A 22,859-nucleotide genomic window follows, 5' to 3' on the forward strand; every position below is an offset into this window, starting at 1 on the left:
GGGGGGGGGGGGGAGAGAGAGAGAGAGAGAGGGAGGGAGAACAAATGAAGAACAATATCAAAAAGGACGTCTTCTTCCTATTGAAGAATAATGTTGAAAGAGCCGCCTTTCTATTTTCTTCTCAAAGTTTCCAAACTTGTAAATTAATGAAATCGAAAACTGATGTCACACATAGGGGTAGTAAATGATAATGGAAAAGTGAGACTAACATAAGAGAGACAGAGAGAAGCATATGTTAGAGAGACAACGACAGGAGAAGGAAGAGAAGATCAAGTGCGTAACGTCTGCGAGAGGTGTCGCGCTACGGCAATCCACTGCTATTCTCGTTTACCAACAAGATGGCGTTATTGAAGCCGGCCGGCATGAGAGGTACGCCACAGCCGGCAAGAATTGTCGTGTGGACTGGTGTGGGCTCGTGGAGAACGCGAGGACAACTGATAGGAGAGGATACCATTAGGCAAATGGAAAGAGAAAGAGAGCGCATGATACTCACCTCTTACGACGGATGTTGGCACCGGAAGTGAGCGCGTATATATTATTAGGAAGACGAGGATAAAGGAAGCGAGGGGTTGAAACCATGTGAAGAGATAAGGACGAAGAGTGACGCGACGCAGCAACGATAAAAATGACATTAGATGACGACAATGACGACGCTGACGTCGATGACAACGATAACGACGGCGGCGGTAACGGCGAATTTACCCGCGCTCGCGGCACTTCTACGAACCACTGGCCTCTTCCTCTGATCGGTCCGCAATGCAAGAGGTGGAACAGCCACAGCAGCTGCGTGTACCTCTTCGTGCCTGCGTGAACCTGTGAACCAATGATCGTGCGCCGCCGTTGCCGTCGCGGCAGGGATGACGAGGACGTCGTGGAGAGGGGGGCGCACAACCTGGGGTTGCAAGGAAGACTGCCGCGCGCGCGAAGGCTGCCAGCGGGGGGAACGGGGGAGGGACGGCGGGAGGTCACCGCTACCATGTACCGAGGGTCCTTTAGGGGGTTCGCCACCCCTTGTGGCGCGCACGCCGTCTCACGGTCTTCCACGTTTATCCGCCGCGATCAACCGTCGACCTGGCTTTCACTCTTTGCCGATATTCTTATGTATCACTTATACCTTTTCACTTTACACCATATTTCTTCTTATCTCTTCGTTAACGATCATCTTCTTGTACTTGCTTACATTCTCTTGTAACATTTGCGCACTTCAAGCACTTGTCGGAACATGGAGGATGGAAATGATAAACGGTATCATCATCGTGGTATCAAGATTGTTAATGACTTAAATGTTACTATTGTATTTATACTCTTTTGATTTCACAATCCTCGTAGTCTTTATTCTTATTACTTCTATTGTAATTGTTGAAATTTGATCTCTATTTCCTTTTTGTTTTATCACTTCGTGAGATCAGGTAACAAATATTTATTTTTGGATTCGAAAAATATATAAAGAGACAAACTGAGATTTGTCATTTTTAATACGCTTTTATTCAACAGAGTATCTTTGCTAAATAAATGTTTCTTTTTCTTTTCTTCTTTGTTGTATTTCTTATATTTTATCTGCAAAAATGTGTAACAAAATACTATACGAATATCTCTCATTATTCAACTTAGCAAACGACCCTCATCACTTAAAACGATTTATGTATGCTGTTATATCTTTTTCTACTATTGTAGTTGGGATTCATTGTCGTTGAGATTCAGGACTTTGTCGTTAGTTATTCAAATTTGAAATATGTATACAAATATCAATTTTCTTTACAATTAATTTTTATATATGTATATAGACATACAAAGTGACCATTTTAAACGTAATAAATTACTTACTGTATTATATCTTAGAAATATAAAAAATATGGAAAAATGTATGAGATAAAAAAAATTGTACAATCTGAAGGTACGCAAATTTGGTAAAATTAATTTAAAAAAAATCAATTTTTTAAGATCATATAAATGGTATCACCATTTTTTGAATAGAATTATATGATTTTCTTTTATACAATTATTTCTCTCATCATTCTCCATCACATAAAAATATGAAGGTAAAGTTATTGAAAAATTAATAGTTTATGAGATACATATTTTATATTTTATACTGGCACATTGTGACATAAAATGTTAAATATCTCGTAAAGATATAAACTATTAATTTTTTAACAATTATATTTTAATACTTTTTCGAACAGAGTTATAAGATAAATCAATTAGTATGAAGAAAACACATAATTGCTTAAAAAAAAACGTAGACAAATAGGTACTTTATTAAATAAATAATTATCCAATGATCCAAATTCCAAATATCATTTTTTTTCCCGTATATTAGTTGCTCTCGATGGAAATGCTATTTCAGAACATCTTTCAATAAAGCGTTTATTCTTCTTTTCTTGTTGTTTGCACAACATTTTCTTGTCCATGCAATGCTTCGTCTGAGTGACCTCAAGTCCTTCCTATCGCGGGGCGTGTTGCATTACGCGTCGTTCTTCTTTTGCGCACTCTCGACGATTATTCGTAATATGAGTATGGTGGAGAGAGAGATGAAGAAGTCCTTGTCGATGTAGTAACCGTTGTGTCAACAACCAGCGATTTAATCATCGTGCACTCAATAAATAACGTATAGAGATTCCGTATTTTGTGTATCAAAGAAAACGTTCTTTAAATTCGATTACAACACCAACAACTATTTACCATTCTGGTTCTCCAAAAAGATAACAATATAAACATTTTAATCGAATTATATCTTCGAATAGATAAAACTGGTTGTACATTACGTTTTACACGAAAAATTTTTGCTAAAGTAAAAGTATTTGAAAATTTAATTAGATCTGACAATGATTTATTAGACTACCAAAAAATTACATATGTAAGATGTATAATGAACAATACTGTAAAAAATTTTAAAATCTCTGATTTCTAGCAATCAGCTTTAGCATCCTACATAATTACCGATCTAACAAAATTATTTTCAGATCTGTATCTAGCTACTCTTTAGATATTTTAGCAAAACCGTTCTTTCTATATATAATTATGTATGTAAATTTCGCATTCAAATCATCACATATACGTATATCTCATCGCTATAACGACGATTCCTTTAATACCAAATCTCAAATTAATTAAGAATCTATATTAAAAAATAGATTAATGATCAAAGATTTGATAAAATAATTCTTAAAAAAAATATAACAATTAAAATTTAATTTTTTATCACATATTTAATTCGTTATTTTTATGTTCTGTAATATCGAAGACTGCATAGGATTTGATAATTCAGAAGATATATTGAAGAACGAACTTCTGTGAATCTATTTTGATTAAGGTGATTATACCCCAAAATTATGTAAGTCAAAGACAGACTCAAACATAACTCTAAATTTAAATAAATATATATTGTTATGTAAAATCTAAGAATAAGAAAACAATGTATTTTATAATACACTTAGGGCCGATTTTTGGTTCCATTTTTTGGTAAAGTTTACCTATTAGGTAAGTAGCAAGATTATCCAATCATGTGCGCGGATTGCTAGATTTACTTAACAGGTAAACTTTACCGAAAGATGGAACAATCGGCCCTTATTACAATATTAAATCATGATGAAATAAGTTGATTTAAAAAAAAAAAGGAAAATTGATTTTTTATCGATTTTATATATAATAATATATATTTATTGATTTTTGTATGATTGATCGGTTATATAACAGGAACGGAACGATAAATCGAGCTCAAATTTTACAGGCATATGTATTAATACCTAAATTACTTAAAATAAAAGTTTCAAGACATTCTTGATTAATGTATTTTAGAGTATAACTACCTTAAAATCTCTCGTGCCAGAGTAATCCACCGAATAAGTTGATTTTCGCAAATTGTATAGAATCCATAAACTGCAAATCGTTCTATTGTCATCGATCATGGTATTTATAATCTATATTTTACGCTGCATAAAAAAAGAAAAAGAAAAATTGGATTATACTCAAAAAGTATCGACAATCGATAAACCGAATAATTACGATAACACGGAATCTGTTTCATTAAGCAAATTATTAATCTCATGAAATTGATGATGATTTTTTTAATTGGATAACGTTCCAGTTTTTATCCACTTTTTCTTCTCTTTACGCGATTTATCTTTTTTTTACTTTTAAAGCAAATTAACGTATTAAGTGGCGTTATATCGAATCCTTTGGTTACGATCCTTGCATAAAAAAATTGCAACCTGTTTAAATTCTGCTAACAAAGAATTATATACGAATGTCGAATAAAAGTGGTATAAGAATATCTATTTTTAAAAAATTATGAAATACCAAAGTATTGGTATTTCATTATATTTATTAATTATATTTTTTTGTAGTGCATCTTCTCGAAAAGATAAATAGCACAACAAATTTACCCCTCCCTTTTCAAACGAGTTTACTACATTCGCTATTATCTTAAGGTTTGGTTGACCAATAAATTATTGATGCTATTGCTTTCTCCTATAGTCAATCAAGAAATCAATCATAAGTGAAACGTTCGTGCAAGCTAATTATGTAGGCGTAAAACGAGGAGAATCTGAAGAATGGAAACTGAAAAGGGGCGTTTTTACCTTATTAATTTCTTACTAATTTATCGCTTGAACTATTTCATTAAAATAGTAATTTTAATTATTATAGAGCTTAATTATTATAATATTACAGAAATTTTATCATTTTTATCGTTTAATCACGATAAAAAAAGTTAAACAATTATTCTTAAAAATAGTATCCATTTAATTATCATATTTCTCTAAAAATACCTATGATATATAATCATAATTAAAAACGTTTACCAATTAGCTAAAATATATGTCTAACGCATAATTAACATTTGTTCAAATTGTATGTTTCCGGAAACATTGCACCGATATTACGATTTTTCTCATGCAACTTCAAATCGAGAATGATCTAGAGAAGAGTTAAGACTTCGTCAAGAGTGTTTTTGCGATTCATTGTTGCCTCCTCCTCTTTTTCTTCCTACACTTAGTCGTTCGCATGAGTCTCCCAACAGAGAATCAACAACGAAGAAAAGAGTAATCCTAATAACAGAAGGGACCCGCTTCATTTAAACAAAGACAGACCGATTTCCGGTACTTTTGCTTTCTCGCCTTTTCTCGCATGTGAGCCTTTCCTTTATTCGCTCAACACGAGCTTCAGTTTCTGTGAAGTTTTTTCAAGGAATACTTCAATCGTGACATTTCTCTCGGACATTAATCCATATTACGCTTATGAATTATTTATTCATAATTGTTCCAAGGATTTAAGAATTTAAAAAAAAATTATTTTTTCTCCGAGAGAGAAAAACAGATAAAACTGATTTAAGAACTAAATTAATACCATTGCAATCTATAACGAAAAAACCATACTTTTCTAGTTTATATACAATCATCGGAATTTCATGGTTTAACCTTGCAACATATCATCAAGCATTTGAGATGACAACGAGCCTAGATAAGACCAGAAGCTTTCCTTGTATCTATAGTCATCCAAATAGTACCCGAAACGTTATCCGAATAATTTGAATCATTTGCTTGTTGGGAATACCAGTGAACCAAATCAACGCCGTTAGAGTTCCTTCGAATACCTGGTCCCACAAATATCCAGAGGCCTGCGCCTTGTTCCTATCAATCGACTCCACACGGCTTTACCCGCTACGGGGTATGCAGCTAGAGAGAAACAGAAAGGGGGAGAGAGAGAGAGAGAAGGCAGCTCTTCCTCCCTCCTTCGCATGCGCTCGCTCTTATTTGCTTCTCTCTCATAGCCGACATCCTGGACACTATCCTTCGCCCTCCCGTAAGTCTCTCGTATCTGTAGCTCTACTCTCGGCTCAACTCGGCCGCGTCTTTGCCACCATCATCACTACCGCTACAGCATATACAGCTGGCGTAGCGTTGCGTTCGAGAGAACCGTCGGCTTCGTGGCCACCAGGCGCGCCTGGAGAACGACGATGGTGCGCAGCTGCGACGAATGAGGACAAAGTGGGGAAGGTTGAAGAAGAGTTTCAGTTTCCGTGGAAATCAGAGGAGAGGTATTCTTGCACAGCGGGGACAGGCAGATAGGCAGATAAACAAGGCATTGTCGCGTCTCAAGAAATTTTCCCTAATGCGTATTATTTTCTTCGTTCACAACTGTTCGCGTGCACAAATAAATATTTCAATTTTATTATACAAATTCTCATTCGGACAAACTCCGACAATTAGCGAAGCAAGACATACAAACGGACTTAATAATTTAAATTAAAATTGATTTTATTTAATCTGTACCGCAGTCTATATCTTTGCACAAGTATAATCAAGAAGAAGTCTAATGTTTCCACGTCATATTTCCAATAGATTACGAGATCATAAATTTAATTATTTTTGCGAACGAATTTATTGAGACAAGAAAAAAAGAGTATCGTACGGTTTCTCAGATATTCACGTTTGTTGACGCCCAGGTAGTAACGAAGGGGGCGAAGCAGAGAAATGAGACACGCTTTCTCGTCAAGAGGAAATAAAAGATCGACTGTGGGTCGAAGCGTCGCGATCAACACAATACATTCTCCTCTCTTCCTTTCTGCAATGCTCGGCAAGATAGTTTCACGTGGTAAGGTGATTAACTATATAACGATTAGGCAGAAATTAAAATATTTCGCGCCACAACACGCTCTATGGTTCCGTTGTAATTTACATCGATATGTATTTAACTTGACCGTGCACGTGGTGTCGTATTTTTATCACGTAATCGAGAAATTATTCTTGTTGTTAATGCCGTGTCTACTTTGACGACAGTTCGTGCACCTGCGGCGAAAATATGCAGCTGCAACTGCATCATTGCACCATACGAGCAAGTTTCACAAAAACAATTATTTGACTAGACATTCCTTTTTTCAGTTTTATTAACGCCAAATATATTTTGTGAAAAGTATCACTTCTTTTAAGACATAAAATTAATTGCAGTTAACCTTTCTTTTTCGACCTTTCCCTTTTCTTTTCTTCCTTTCTTTTCTGCTGTCTTTTTGTATAAAATTTATTGTTCCAAAAATAAGAAAAAAGAAGAGTGACAGGATATTCTAAGGAAACAAAAGTAAGCAAAATATTGATATTCATTTTATGATAAATGACAGTAACATCTTATGTATAGGGATATGTATAGAAAAGAAAGAAAAGAACTAAATCAGTAATTTTGGAACCATAAAATGAAGACTGAACACCGACAAAATCCCTATTTTATCGATTTAATAGGAGTTATTGTATAGAGATATTGTAAGGAAACAAAAGAAAACAAACGAAGGAAATAAAATATTGATATTCATTTTATGGTAAATGACAGTAATGTCTTATGTATAGAGATATGTATAGAAAAGAAAGAAAAGAACTAAGTCAGTAATTTTAGAACCATAAAATGAAGACCGAACACCGACAAAATCCCTATTTTATCGATTTAATAGGACTTATTATACATACACAATTTACGTGCCATCGATGTATCACTATTACATTAATATTTCACACATATACATAAATCATAAAATATCGTATAAAATTAGATATCTAAATCTAATTCCATAAACTCGATGTTTTTCTTCGTATATCTAATAGTCTGTAGTCTCCAATTTCGTAAGTACAGATTACTTTTATATTATATCAAGTATCATATTATCACGATTCGATAGTTCTGAGACGTCATACTGAATTCAAAAACGATAAAGATCTTAATTCCAAAAATTTTTTATCGTTTTCAGCATAAATTCTACGCTATGTAGAATAATATATACACTTTAATTCTGGAGAAGGACTTTCAAATCTGTAAAAGTATATGCGACATCTTCTACAAAATTATTGCGTTTAATCGATACATAGACGATTTTAGGATCCCCTTAAGGGGATCCTAAGGTCGTCTGTATTATTTTAGTCGACTAAACCATATAATTTTTGTATCATAAATACTTTTTCTGTCATTCACAGATTCGAAAATTCTTTTTCCAGGATTAAAGTATACGCGTTAGTACGTGCCTATGAGGTACAATCTATGCTGAAAACGACAAAAAATTTCAAAATTGAGTTCTATTTTACCATTTCTTACTCCAAAATGGCGCTCCAGAGTTGTCACATCGTTGCACATCGTGACAACATTTACTTCATATAGAAACTATGCGATCTGTACTTACAAAATAGTAGTCCACAGGCAAGTAGTTTGCATGAAGGAACAGCGTGGACTTATAAAATTGGATTTAGATGTCTAACTAAAACATAATTACGATACAAAAATTTATGTACCAGGTGTACAAGTATGAAGTGCGGATTTGAGACAACATGGTGCACCAATGCAGTATGTAGTATAAAGATTTGACGTATATGCCATTTTGTTGTGCTATCAACAAGTGTCAAACGCGCATAAGAGATAAATTAAAAGTGTTTGCATAGTATTGTTTTGCTGTGTTCAATATGCCGAAATTTGTACCAAATAAAGATCATTCGCGGACAGCATTAATTTTTTGTTTTCATTTGAAGAAAACTGCTGCTGAATCATACCGATTACTTCGAGAAGCTTATGGTGAACATGCTCCATCGCAAGATACGTGCGAACGATGGTTTCGGCGTTTCAAAAGTGGTGATTTCGATATTGTAGACAAGGAATACGGAAAACCGCCAAAAAGGTACGAAGATGTAAAATTGCAAGCATTGTTGGACGAAAACGATTCACAAACACAAAAACAACTCGCAGAACAATTGAGCGTTAGTCAACAAGCTGTTTCCAATCGCCTACGAGAGATGAGAAAGATTCAGAAGATCAGCAGATGGATACCACATGAGTTGAACAAGAGGCAGATGGAGAGGTGCAAAAACATGTGAAATTTTGCTCGAACGATACAAAAGAAAGTCATTTTGCACTGTCGTATCGTTACTGGGGATGAAAAATGAATATATTTTGAGAATTCCAAGCGCAAAAAATTATGGGCAGACCCAGGCGCACCATCCACATCAATCGCAAGACTGAATCGCTTTGGCAGGAAAACGGTGCTCTGTGTTTGGTGGGACCAGAAGGGTGTGGTTTATTATGAGCTGTTAAAGCCTGCTGAAACGATTAATACCAAACGCTACCAAGAACAATTGATCGATTTGATTAAACCGTTCGCTACTCGAAAAACGATCAGAATATCGAAAAAGGCAACACAAGATCATTTTTCTCCATGACAATGCTCCATCACATAAGGCAAAACCGGTTCGCGACACGTTGGAAGCACTCAGCTGGGAAGTGCTAGCCCATGCGGCTTACTCACCAGACGTGGCTCCTTCCGATTACCACTTGTTTGCATCGATGGGTCACGCACTTGCTGAGCAGCCCTTCGGTTCGTATGAAGATGTGAAAAAATGACTCGATGAATGGTTCGCGGCGAAAGAGGAAGAGTTTTACTGGCGTGGTATCCACAAATTATCCGAAAGATGGGAAAAATGTGTAACTAGCAACGGAGCATACTGTGAATAAACCACTTTTTATCATTCTTCCGAATTTAACGTGTTTTTTTTTTTTTTAAATCCGCATTTCATTCTTGTACACCTGGTAGGATGTGGCGTACACGAATGAGATATTGATGTAGTGATGTGTCAATAATACGTAATCGTCTATGTGTAAGTGCTATTCCCAATATGACGAATCGTCTTTAGGATTCCCTTAAGGGAATAGAAAAGAAAAAGGGCTAATTGATAAGATAAGGGAATTAAAAATAAAGAAATTAAAAATTATGTGTGTCGGTCAAAATTGAAGATATTAAAGAAATAAATGAAAAGATAAATGCTCTCCTTTCAAAAACACATAATTAAACTTTCCATCTTAAAAATGTTTTAAAAAATACTATAAGTTTTATTTATGTGTGTTGTCATATTCTATTTATTTTTAATGTACTTAATAAAATATTTAAATTTTTTTATTTTTATTTAATGCTCTTTGCTGACTTTAGTTAAAAAAATTTTCTAAAAAAATTAGAAAATTCTTTTTTGTTTCGCTAACATTATAAAAAAGAATCCTGTTCATTATGTATAATTTGAACACAATAATTTTATCTGTCTTAATTATTAATGTTAATACTTGTACAATTACAATTCACGCAGTATACTCATACGTATTTTTTCTAACACATACTCATATATATTAACATGTTACCAACGTGCAAATATTTATACTACCAAAAATTTGCAAATAACTTCGTTTTACGTTACATAATAACATTTGCAGAAATTACATTCAAGAGTACTAAGTACACTATATTTTATTCTTTCTCTCTGTTTTTTTTTGTAAAAAAAACTTTTCTGATTCTCGATGGCTTTATTTTCGAAGGTTTATAGACAAAAAGTAGAATAGTTAAATATCTTTATTTATTCAAAGAAACCATATTTTATTTAAACCTCTTCCTCGACTTAACAAATAGTAAAAGTATCCTAAATAATTATAAAAAGACTTTTCGTTAAGTACTGATTGTCACCAATTTTGCGAATCTAAATATTAACCTTTTAAAATTTTAAAGAACAGAAAATTATATAAACTATTCAGTTAATAAGTATAAAATATAATATTTTTATATAATAAATAAACTTTACATAAAAATATTTGTAAATCTGGAAAATCTAAGACTTATGCCAGTTTCAACCAATGCAGATTAACTTTAATCTCGGTTTAACTTACTGTTAATTTTTTTCTAATTTTTAGAATTAGAAAAAGATGAAGAGCAAATTGAACCGAGATTAAAGTTAATCTGCATTGGTGGAAATGAGCATTCCTTAGATAAAAAACAAATAAAGACACGTTAAAACATTCTAAAAACAATGTTTATTATTTATTATTGTATAATCTATTTCAAGAATTAAACAATTATTAAAATTTAGATTTAATACGTTTTTATGCAATAATTTAATATGCTCCATTATTTACACTCGAGAACAAAAATTAAACCAATTTAGTATAAATATAACATTTGCTCTGTATATAAAATAATCTGTGTAAAACGTACTACACATAAACACAAAAAATTTTTTTTTAATTATTATTTCATCAAAAAGTAGAGATTATATTCACATACATGACAGATAGACAAACAATAAAAAATAATTTCAAATAAAAGCACTTGTAAATAAAGTAAATTAAAAAAAAATATTTAGAAAAACTTTACCCTTCTCTTTACCGTACAAAATTTCGAAAAATTAAAGTACTTTTTGCTTTCCTAATATAGGTCTACAATCGCAAATCTCTTCCATAGAGGTCTAATGCTTTTTCGAAGGCTTTATTGGGCTGCTCATTACCAACAGAAGGATGATATCTTTGGTACACACGGATGCGTTAGGTGGTTCACCCCTTTCTCTCTCTTTCTCTCTCAAGAGACAAGTATACCACTCACGTGGTTCTTCTGCTTCCTTCTACCTCCCTTTCTTTTCGTCTGCTCTTTCTCTTATCGTCGTTAGCGAAAGAGCACGAAAGAGAGAAATAGATGAAGAGAGACAAGCCGCGCGGTCGAGGGAGAAGAGGGGAGACACCCTTCTTGAGGTGGGGTCCCGGCTATCCCGCTGCTACAGCTTCGTCGGGATCAATACCCACCACTCCGACCGAAGTCCGAACCACCCTCTCCCTTTGCCTGCGTGCTCGCACACTGTCTGCCTGCCAAACCTGCCAACTCGCGCGCTCGAGTCTCCAGGGAAGATTTCTAAGAGCGCCGACCTGTTTCAGACTTGCGATCTGGTCAGTATCTATAAGGTCAATATCTATAAGGATCGCTCATTCATGATTCAGGTAAAATAAGTCAATCCGTTTAGTTCTTTTAAACTGGTTCTGTACTAAACTCTTTCCGCCCACATCGCGTCGTCGCCACGACGCAGTAATCGACGTTAACCTCGTTCGACCTGTTGCTCATATAATAGAAAAAAGAATTCACTTATTGTTAGCGACTTAGGTCGAACGACGATAGTAAGATTATATCCTTTTTGCAGGTAGTTCATACATCAACCAATGTATGTGTTCTCAAAAGTCTACTTTCACTCCGAATTATTTACACGATGATACGGGATGGAGGATAAAACACGTGATGCCTTTGAGATCCTAAATATTAGCGATAAACAGAGACTCGTGCTAAAGTTTTATTTCATATTACTGTATCACAATAAAATGTGCACTATATGTGTACATATAGAAAAATATCATTCCATTATTAAGAAAAGTGGTTGCTCAATTTACTTTCTTTCTTGTAAGTAACGGTTATCTTTATTATAGCAAAGAACATTTTCTTGATAATTGTGAAATACATTTATTATTTAGAAAAAACTCATTATTATGTACGGAAAATAAGAATTTATCTTTTTGTTTAAAGAATATTATAATTTAAAATTTAATATTGTTTATTTAAAGAATATTATACATAAAATTAATCGCGAAGAAGAGACTTTATATACATATATATTATAAGCAAATAGAATTTGTTTTTCTATAATTTTTAATAATTATTGACATATTAATAAACAAAATGATGTTAAGGGCGATTAAAGAGTCAAAAAGAATTTTCGTTAAACAATAAAATATATAATTAGTCATTTTCAATAAAATTAAAACATTACTTAATACTAAATCGCCTATATATTGACATATTAAACTTGCTGGGATTCAGAATAAATTTAAGTTTGTGATGAACTTATAATAGATTTGCGAATATGTGAACTTCTAAAATACTTGAAACAAGTAATTATTGCTTGCGTACACTGTAAAAAATAAAATGTAAATTTGAATTCAAAAACGTTGAATGGATTTTCTGAGACATGCAAAAATGTTAAAATTAACATTTTTGTGTTAATATGTTAACATTTTTGCATGTCTCAAAAAATCGCCTCAACGTCTTTGAGTTAAAATTAATGTGTTATTTTTTACAGTGTATAGTATATATATTTTTCTATGTGTGTATACATATAAGCTCAAAGACATCTCCAATAATATAATTAATAAAACGAATACATATTCAACACCAGCATTTCCCTTAGGGCACAAAATTAAAATTTAACTTCAATTGTAATTTATAGAATATTTACATCATTTAAAATGTATAATGAATGGAAACTCAAAATTTCGATTTAAATGCGCAGAAGAGAAACGAAATATTCCGATAAAGTACCAACTATGTTACATTTATGTATTTAGCCATCGGCATTGGATGAATTTACGATTTTTTCTCTCTCTCCTCTCCTCTCTCTCTTGGTCTCTACAATAAAATACTATTTGAAAAATCCGCGAACACTCCACTAGATTCCTAATGAAATCTATTTAGACCGGGCATCATAAAGAAGAGGATCTGGTTTCACATTCGAGTTTGACGAGTAACAGATGATCTCTGCCTTCCTATTTCGTGAATGCATGAAATCTACCAAGCTCTAATACAGAAAATTGTACAAACAATATTGATATAAAATAGAGCTGCAATTTGAGGATCGCTCGATTTCGCCGCGATTCTGAATTTTCTAAAGTGCGTTTGATTTTACTAAAAGTCAAGTAAAAAAAAAAGAATTTCAATAACAAGCGAAACATCGTTAATATTCGTTATTAATTGGATATTTCTTGGATAAACACAATAATATGACTCTTCTTGTTATTATTTTCTTAAAGAGAGATAATAAACAAGAAAATTATATTTTTACACCACAAGCAAATGTCTAAACACAATGTGTCATAGAGAGCATTCACGATGTCGACACAACATTCGGTGCGGCGATAAACGAAGATCTCGAGATAGAACTCGAAGATCTCTCGAGGTAGCATTTTGTACGCGTTCGCCATGGTCTCGCTTTGCTTGGGAACCTGCTCTATCCGGCTCTCGTTATAGCAACAGCTACGGCGGCTGCGGCGGCGCAAGAGGGGTCAGAGTCCGTTCGGAGGGCGATGAAATTGCGAAGGGGACTGCCGGAGGGGGCGAGCAAGAGAGAGATAGAAGAGGGACTGGAGGGTGGCTTGATACGAGGGTGGAGACGATGCTGGCCGTGACGGTGGGTGGTAGTGTTGGTGATAGTGGTGGTGATGGTGATGGTGGCTTTGGCAGTGCACGAGATGGTAACGGACGGTTACCGGCCGCTGGGCCTTTGGTCACACACGCCGAATGACGTCACTCTCCGGCGTTACCAGGATACCAAGGTTCGGAAGGCGAAGAAGACGTTCCATTGCCGGGCTTCGGATCTCCGCGCGATTAATCGTGATTGGAACTTACGACGTTTCGTAACTCTTGACAATGATAATACGAAGAATTCTAAGTCAAACAAATGCCTACTAAAATCTGACGAAAGCGAATAGGGAAATTTTCGTTACGTGAGTCTGATGTCTGATTTGTTGAAAGAATCATTTCTTGATTTTAATAGCCGATAGGATCTGTTCGATAGTGTTATAAAATTATGGGAAGTAAAATTATAATTCTCTTAATAATGTACAAGTTTGTATGAAATAATAGTTAGTTTTATATCAGGAGACGCGATAGTGTCCCCGGTCATGTTCAAAAACTGAATATATATATCTCTCTCCTCCTAGATTTTTTAAGTCCACGCCTATGACTTCAAACGCTCAACATTGGAAACCTTTCGAATACCACGGGTAACCATAAAAACTTGATAGAACAAGAAGGAAAATAGAAAATAATTTTCAAGTTATCTGTTCTTATTTTCTATTTTCGATTCTTACAAATAAATTTACATACACACAGGAGCAAGAAAGATTCTATATATTTTATACTTTAAAATCATATATTATTTCTTTCAATTTTATGTATAGAGGCAATCTTTTTATACTCGAAAGTTTAATTTTTATTTTGTGGAATTTTCCATCTATAAATTTTGTATAACTAAACACTAAAGGTGAAATAAAGATGTCAAATTCAATACTAAGACTTCTACTAATTTAAAAAATACTAAAGGACTTGATTTAAACGATAAATATAACATAAAAATCGGTAAATAGAGCGCTTTTCTTCGTATATCTGTACGTTTAATTTACAAATATAGAAAAAAATAAAAAGTAAACTTGTTCAACAGATACTTTATCATATCTTTCAATGTTCAAATTCTCACATAGACAATATTTCGTAAACAATGACATACAATTTAACATTCGGATAAACATGTTAAATTTCTTAAATTTGTTTTGTGCGGAGTCCAAATTTAATTAGATTTCCACAAAGCGACTCAAATCTAGTTGAAAGTCGAAAAATACAAGGTCAAATGACCTTGAAAATAAAAGAAACACTATTCTCAGCAGGAGTCCAGAGGAAGAACTTGGAAGTCTATATATATACGGAACGAATTTTCTCTTAAAATTCACTCAAATATGATAGTTGTGGTACAATACAATATTGTATTTAAAACATTTTTATCATACACCACACACACACTTCGATAAAATTAATTAAACTTATAATTTTATTGTAGTTATGCTGATAAACGAAAGATTTACATAAAATTTTTCAAAATACAATATTGTCCCATGATTAGTATATTATATTTTTAGGATAAATTCTAAGAAAAAATTCTTTCCAAATTCCGCCATAGTGGTAACATTACACACACCTTATAAATACCCATATACAAAGAAAAGCACACGGCTGTCCATGTGAAAGGGTAACGCACGCACGCTATACGAGAACACAGTCATCGAGATTCACATCACCAACATCTGGCTGTGGCTTCTTGCAGAGAAGTCTGTGAACAAAGACTTTTCCTTTTTCTTCAAGGTCTTTGAGTTGGACGGTCAACCGTCGGCCGCAAGTTCCATCAAATATAAATAATAAACACGAGAAATGCAATCTAAATAAAAACATTGTTGAATTGATGGATTCGTTATGCATTTTATTTTATTTTATATATCCCCAAGGTGTTTCAGATCTAACGCACTAGCTACTAATGGCAGATTCCTAAAATAACATCAAGAATCTGCCATTCTACTGTACATGCACTGTATATGTGCATTTTTAATCTGTCATTAAATTACTCTTTCTTAAGCTCACAAAATCAAGTCAAATTAATAAAATATTTTTCTCGCCACAATAAAGCGTATGATGTTGCTGTTGAGAAACATTCATGAGAAAATATAAAATATCGATGAATGTAGGAATAAGAGGTGTATAGAGAAGGGCCTGAAGTTGGCAGAATCAAGTCGAAGGGCTGAATAGATCGAGCCCTTCCAGTCGAGACCAACCGGAGTGGTTGGTCTTCGGCAACAGTGACTGCACATAACGACCCTAGCGGTACCGTTTCTATGGTACCGTTCGTGGGGATTAACGTCCCTCTTGCGTCGCAGCTCTACTTTCATCTGGCGGCTGCGGCGGCGGCGGCGACGGGTGCTGTTGCTGCTGCTGCTGCCGTCGTCGCCGCCGCTGCTGCGGGGTAAGACCAGCCTTGGCCTGGGACCATGGAAACTGGATAACCTTCTCATAAAACACGCGCGCGCATACACATATATTGGTCGATCGCGTATTATAATTATCTCAAGTCTCGACTACGTATGGTACTCCGAGAGGCACTCGGAAAAACGCTCGTCGATCCATCGATCAAAAAATAAATCGCGTATAGTGACTCTTCTAGAAATTACCTTAAATAACAGTTACCCATATAGCTAATAAAACAATATCAATATAAACATTTTATGGAACGTTTGATATGATAAGACAGAGAAGCGGAAAAATAAGCATATTTAAAGAACCAGTTTTTGTATCAGAAGAATACATTTTATTTATAGAAATACGCTTTAGATAAAATGTTTCTTTCTAAGTAACTTTATGAATTTTTCGAAATTCCAATCAGTGAATCATTGCGAAGTGGTAAAGCAAAATGTTTACAATAAAACGATAAAAAGCAACAGTAAAATTTTATCGATAGAAACGATATGTACATATCTAGATGCCGAAGAAAAATTACTTTATCTAATTTCAAATATATATTTAACAGTCAATATAGATAATAATTCTAATTCTAATAAATAAATAAATATTTGTACGTTTATAAATAAAACTGTCTAGTTAATAGACACCAATAATGAAAACTGACTAAATCAAACAATAAAAAAAAAATTACTATTGAAAGTAACGCATGATGCTGTTCTGAATTGTGGTCTTCTATAATAAGAAAATGACTTTGCTATATTAAATTGCAAGACAGCTCTTCGGACAGCCCAATGTCAATTGGCATAATCATGAACAAAGCATGTAATACAATCATAAAATAATCGTAAGTTTTATTGTCTTAGCAGATTCGAATTGTTTTGTAAAACTGAAATAAAAAAACCGAATTCTTCGCATAAATCAAGAAATTTGACGTATCCATCAGAATGTTAAACTATGCACCATTGGTTACGAAATATTGCTTGCGAGAAGGTTTGAACATTGAAAGACATGATAAAGTATTTCTTGAACGAAGGGGATTTCACTTTTCTAAAATAATGCATAAGTGTACTAAGAAAAAAGAACAAAGTTTACAGATGGAAATTCTGTTGAGTTTTTCTCGGAATTACACAAGTAAACTAGAAAATACCTGTACGAAAAAGAAACAATATACCTATGACATTTTAGAGCATAAAGTAGATTGTTTCTTTTATAAAAATGCTTTCTTTGTAATGCATTAAATTTATATCTTTAAGAACCAATAATAGATATTAATAAAAATCTAAAATTATTTTCAGTTTTAGTTCTTGTTCATTCTATCAAGTTTTCGGTATGTTAGAAATGTTTAATTTCTAGTTATTATTGTAGAATGTAGATACATTTATGTAATAACAAAAGTATATATTTATAAAGGAGATCAGATAAATTTAATCCAGGAAATTGTTTATTGCTTGAGCTTTTAACTGGCTAAGGCGCGATGCAATATATTTTTTGTCAATGTATCGATGTGTAAACGCAAAGATTGAGGTAACGTCTTGATAGCGATAATATCTTCATAGATGCAGTACTGCACAATTGCAAGGTTACGCCTGGCGTCATCAACAGCATATTGTCGCTGTTTAACCTTCGTGTCATCGAAGCATTGATACCGTGACTACGGTAACTGACAAAATTACTTATTTTCTCGTCTGTTCGAATGATATCTTCTGCATGCACCAAATACAATACATATTCTTTTCAGAAAAATAACATTTTACGATTTCTCAGAAATAGATGTTCTCCAATGGACAACTCGACGGTACCAACAAAAAATATTATCATTACAGTAGAATTATCATTTTTTTGTTTTTTTTTTTAAGAATTGTTGTAATTTTTTCCTTAAACGTTTATTAATTATAACAGCTAAAATAGTAGGAAAAAATACAATACAAAATAGATGATATCTTTTTGAAGTATATTACTATTAAAATAGTAAAAAAACAATATAATCGTAACTAAAAATGCAATCATAATACTTTTGTTGGTATTGTGAAAAATTTCTTGGTAAGAGATTTTTTTCAACGACATTCGTTCATCACATTTAAATGCAGATAATATTATAGAAAGTCTTTCTTCAAGGAATAGACGAGTGAATTCCAAATTTTAATATAATTTCTGATGTATCATAATTTAATTTTTTAAATTATATAATTACAGTTTTAAATTTAAAATACATAGAAAATAAGATAGAAAAATACTTCCATAAAAAGATAAGAGGCATAATTTGATTTTAAGTACGTTTGTACTCTTTCAAATAATCTTGAAAGGGAAATTAATGAATCTTATTCATCACGAAAACTGTATATAGTTGAACTAATCAATTTCCTTTTAACATGGTTTAGCTGATAAATAGAAGACAAGCGTGTAAAAAAAAGGGTGAGATATTTGTGACAGAAATACGGAAAGTAAGGTATACCACGCGACCACGCACACTATCTTGTAGATAAACGGAGGTTGAAGAAGGAGAGGACGCGTTGCAGAAATAGTCATCCTGTTATCGACACCACCGTTTGCTTATCGTTCCACGGTCAATATTTCGCTCCCTCCGGCTTCTTTTTTTTTTCTACAGCCTCTTCACCTCGCCTCTCTTTCTCTACTCCGATTCTCGACGTAGTTAGCGTGCGTTTGCGCGTCCGTTAGTACGTTCGCCACTTATCCCGGTTTTATCGGCTGATAACGCCAATATCTCGGCATCATCAAACAGTGATTACAAGGGAAAGGAGTATTATTCGTTATATTGCAAAAATATCTTATGATGTGCAAAATTTATTATTAGCGTGTACCCGATGGTGTCAAAATTCCGCGAAACTCTCATGATATTTCGAAAAGAAGAAATCTACATCAAGATATAAATTTAAAAATTGTAATTGAATCTTTCTAAATTTTTCAGAGTTCTATCATGCAGACAATATTAAGGATATGATAACTCTTTATAAAGTATTGCGATTTTATTGAAAAATGTGCTTTTCTTACGAGAGAGATAAAAACGATTATTTAACTTTTATTTAGCTTGAGAGATAAAGACGTTTGGAAGTAGAATAATTAAAATGATAAGTTTTAGTATATAGAGAAATATTTCATTACCTTCTACTCTCTCATTCTCGATTTTAATTAACGCGGTTAGTAATCAGTAATTAATTAAACATACGGTACTCACCATTTAATACTCTTCTTTATAATATTGCTAACAATCTTCAATGATTTTTTGGGCGATATGAAAGGTGGGGTGATGCTAGTCATCTTTCGTTTCTCTGCTTCGTTCGTCGTGATTTTTTCATATATGTTGAATTTACTTTCTTCGACAATGTTATCTTCTTTATTAACGTTTGCCACCGAATTTTTTACCCATTCTACTATGTGATCCGCGCGATCAGTCGATAACGCAGAATCGCTAGCAAGCTGTTGCTCAATAAGCTCGCCAAACGCAGTCGGAGAATGAACAATTCCAATATCTGATTTCTCTTCCGTTTTATCCAAGGACCCTCTTGAGTCATTTTTGTCCTCTGCAGCCAGGGAAGTACATTCCTTCACACTATCAGTTATATCATCTTTCGAAACGTCATCCTCCTTCCTTACCGTTGGTTGATCTTTTTCTTTATTCTCTTCGTCATTGTCTTCTTCAGTTGTTTCATTAGCGCATCGGAGTATCTCCATCGCTAAATCTCCATGAACAACTTTTATAATTTCATTTAGACTACTCTGTAGAGTGGTAGCGTAAAGCGTGTCGTCAACTTTTGCTCCTGCAGAACTAGATTCATCAATACTGCTCTCTTTGGTTTCAGATTGGTTAGTCTCGGAAGGTTTATTAGTCTCAGATTTAGTTTCGGATTCGATTTTTTCGGGATTAGTTTCTTCCATCAAATCCCCATTACAATCGGTTTTAGAAGTATGTGGTTGCTGTTCGGAACTGCATAAATCTGTATCTTCGATTTTCTCCTTTTCAATATCAATGTCTAAAGCTTCTGTAGGAGTAGATCGTTCATCGACGATCATTTGTTCATGATTTCCCTTGTCAGAGGGAACTATTCCATCGTCTGCTATAGAAATTTCTGACATGTTGTTTTCCATTAATTTATTAGTATTTTCATCTATAATATTTTCCGCCATTGTTATTAAATATTCTCGAAAATCAATTTCTCTCAGAATCTAACATTTTAATTTCAATAATAAATAGTAATCTTTTAGTATTTTAGACGACACATTGTTACCATCTGAGTTTTCTTGGCCATCTTTCTTTCTCTCTCTTTCTCTCTTTCTTTCTCTAATGTCTTCTTATATTCTTCACACTTCCTCTTCAATTTATTCCTAGAATAATAAAAGAAAATTAATATTTTTTAATGTTATTTATAAAATATATAATGTATACTTATAAAATGAAATTAAAATATTTTCGTTTCTAATTATGACATATATTGATGTTATTGATACTATTATAATCAATACATTTTTTTGCTATATTATATATAAAAATACATAGAATATTATTACATAATATTGGTCATTTATCACAACATATTTTATTCTTCGAGGCGATCATTCAGTTTTTATATCAAAATTGCATTAAAAAATTAATATTATTATACAAAATTTTAATGATTCAAAATTATTTTCGGGAAAACGTTTTTTTAAATAATTCTTGTAATAAATAAGTGATCTCATTGTTAGTAACAATTGCGAGGATAATTCTTTGTCGATAAAAAGAATTCCTACATCATCGACGAAACGTTGTAAGGTTAGGAAGCACCGTGTATTATGCAAGATACAATTTACCGCTTAATTTCATGTAAATGCAAATGTTATTCCTCATTTTCGCATGAAGTTAGCCGCATATGCATTCCCTGCGCCTCTTCTCTTCCCCCTAGCCCCGCCTACGTGCAATTGTGAACAATCGCGAATGCAACAATTATCGCGCAACGACATTAAACAACTACGCACGACCTTTAATGAGCATCCATAACATGTGTATAATAGACTATTGTAGAGAATCGTAGCGTGAATTCCATTGAAATCCTCAAATATACACATATATTTTCACGCAAATGATGTCCCAGACAGGTTGTCACCATTTCCGCAGTGAAGGACAATAGTTCTTTTTTGCTCCGTATTTACACAAAAATACATGGGAGTTCCAAGAACTTACGCTTGTAAGGCTGCCGATGAATCCTAAGACACTTTTTGCTAAGGACACCTTTTTGAAGTCAAATCTTAATACGATTTCTTTTCTACCTGAGGTCTACAGAGAGAGGGTCCTAAGAAATAATTAGTCTCCTACAGAGAGCTCGTCCCATCGAGCGACAATGAGACACTGACCTGCCTTGATTCTTCTTTCCAAAATCGCAGTCTCATCAGCGATATCGAGGTCGATCTCGAATTAACGTCGCGACGCGCCACGGTCGTTCGTTAAGCTCGCTCGGGCGAATTTCATCTCACGGACTGGAACTGGAGTAACATATCGCAATCGCAGCCATCGCGGAGCAGCTGCGCGCGCGAACGCCTAACCTCCGAGTCTAACCGGCGTCAATGAGACGAGACGCGCGAAGACGCGAGAGGGGAGGTTGCGGCGAGACAAGATCCTTACGTACCTCGCACTCTATCGCCTCGGAACTGGAGTCGGTTCCTCGCGGGAGCTGCGGAAGGTACTTGTGCGCGACGTATATCAAGCCGTTGACATCCACCGACTGCGTCTGCGTTCGTGGGAAACCGACGATGACGACAGCGCGGATTCGCGTCGGAAATGGCAGGCAGAGAGCACAGCGGAGCGAGCGAACTATCGCCGACCGTTCGCGACGGATCGACGTGGCGCGAGGGAGAGAGAGAGAGAGAGAGAGGGAAAGAAGTGAGAGAGCGAGCGCGATTTCTTCACGAAAAAAAACTACTGGAGAAACGTAAGAGCGCGTAATAAAACACAAACCCGCGTACCGGCGAGGCTGGTGACCTTACTGAACTCTATCCAATCTAGAACCGCGCGCGGCGCTCATTGGCGCTTGCGAAACGTCACCCGAGAGAGACGCGATGTAGCGGTGATCGTTCTTTCTCTTTCGCGCGCGCGGTACAGTCCTTCGAGTAAGCTCAAGTCGTATTTGATGAAATTTCCCCGGGATGCGAACATCGATTAAACCTTGGCGAGGATTGTACGAAGCTTTCAATGCGCATGCTACTCTCTCTCCCTCACTCTCTTTTTTCTGCCTTTCTCCCTCTCTCTCCCTCTCTCTCTCTCTCTCTCCCTCTGCTGATTCTTCTATTTGAAAATGATACGTTCCAGTATGAGTAGGATTCGTTGGGTGACTTATCAACTGCTGCTAACAGATGCGAAATTGATCATGTCACTCGAAATTTACGCAAATTCTACAATAGTTGTAATGAGATATTTTTTATCATTTTGAAAACTTTCAAAAATGGAATTCTCATTTTCGTATTATATTAATTAATATTTATTTTGATATGTATC

At 34.3% G+C, this 22,859-nt stretch overlaps 1 protein-coding gene across 4 annotated transcripts in view; it reads right to left on the reverse strand.

Moving 5' to 3' along the window:
* Positions 1 to 22,345, reverse strand: part of LOC108775977 (uncharacterized) — a 49,642-nt gene extending 27,297 nt beyond the window's left edge. For 3 of the 4 annotated variants that reach the window (XM_018542458.1, XM_018542456.1, XM_018542459.1), the window contains exons 1-2: positions 21,722 to 21,987; positions 19,569 to 20,716 (exon numbers count right to left, since the gene is read on the reverse strand). In XM_018542458.1, coding sequence (XP_018397960.1) covers positions 19,569 to 20,518 — 950 coding nt within the window. In that variant the 5' untranslated portion in view covers positions 20,519 to 20,716; positions 21,722 to 21,987. The other variant, XM_018542457.1, reaches the window with a different exon arrangement.
* Between the last annotated feature and the right edge of the window lie 514 nt (positions 22,346 to 22,859).

Source organism: Cyphomyrmex costatus, unplaced genomic scaffold, assembly GCF_001594065.2.
Source record: "Cyphomyrmex costatus isolate MS0001 unplaced genomic scaffold, Ccosl1.0 scaffold330, whole genome shotgun sequence".
In the NCBI taxonomy this organism is placed as follows: Eukaryota; Metazoa; Arthropoda; class Insecta; order Hymenoptera; family Formicidae; genus Cyphomyrmex; species Cyphomyrmex costatus.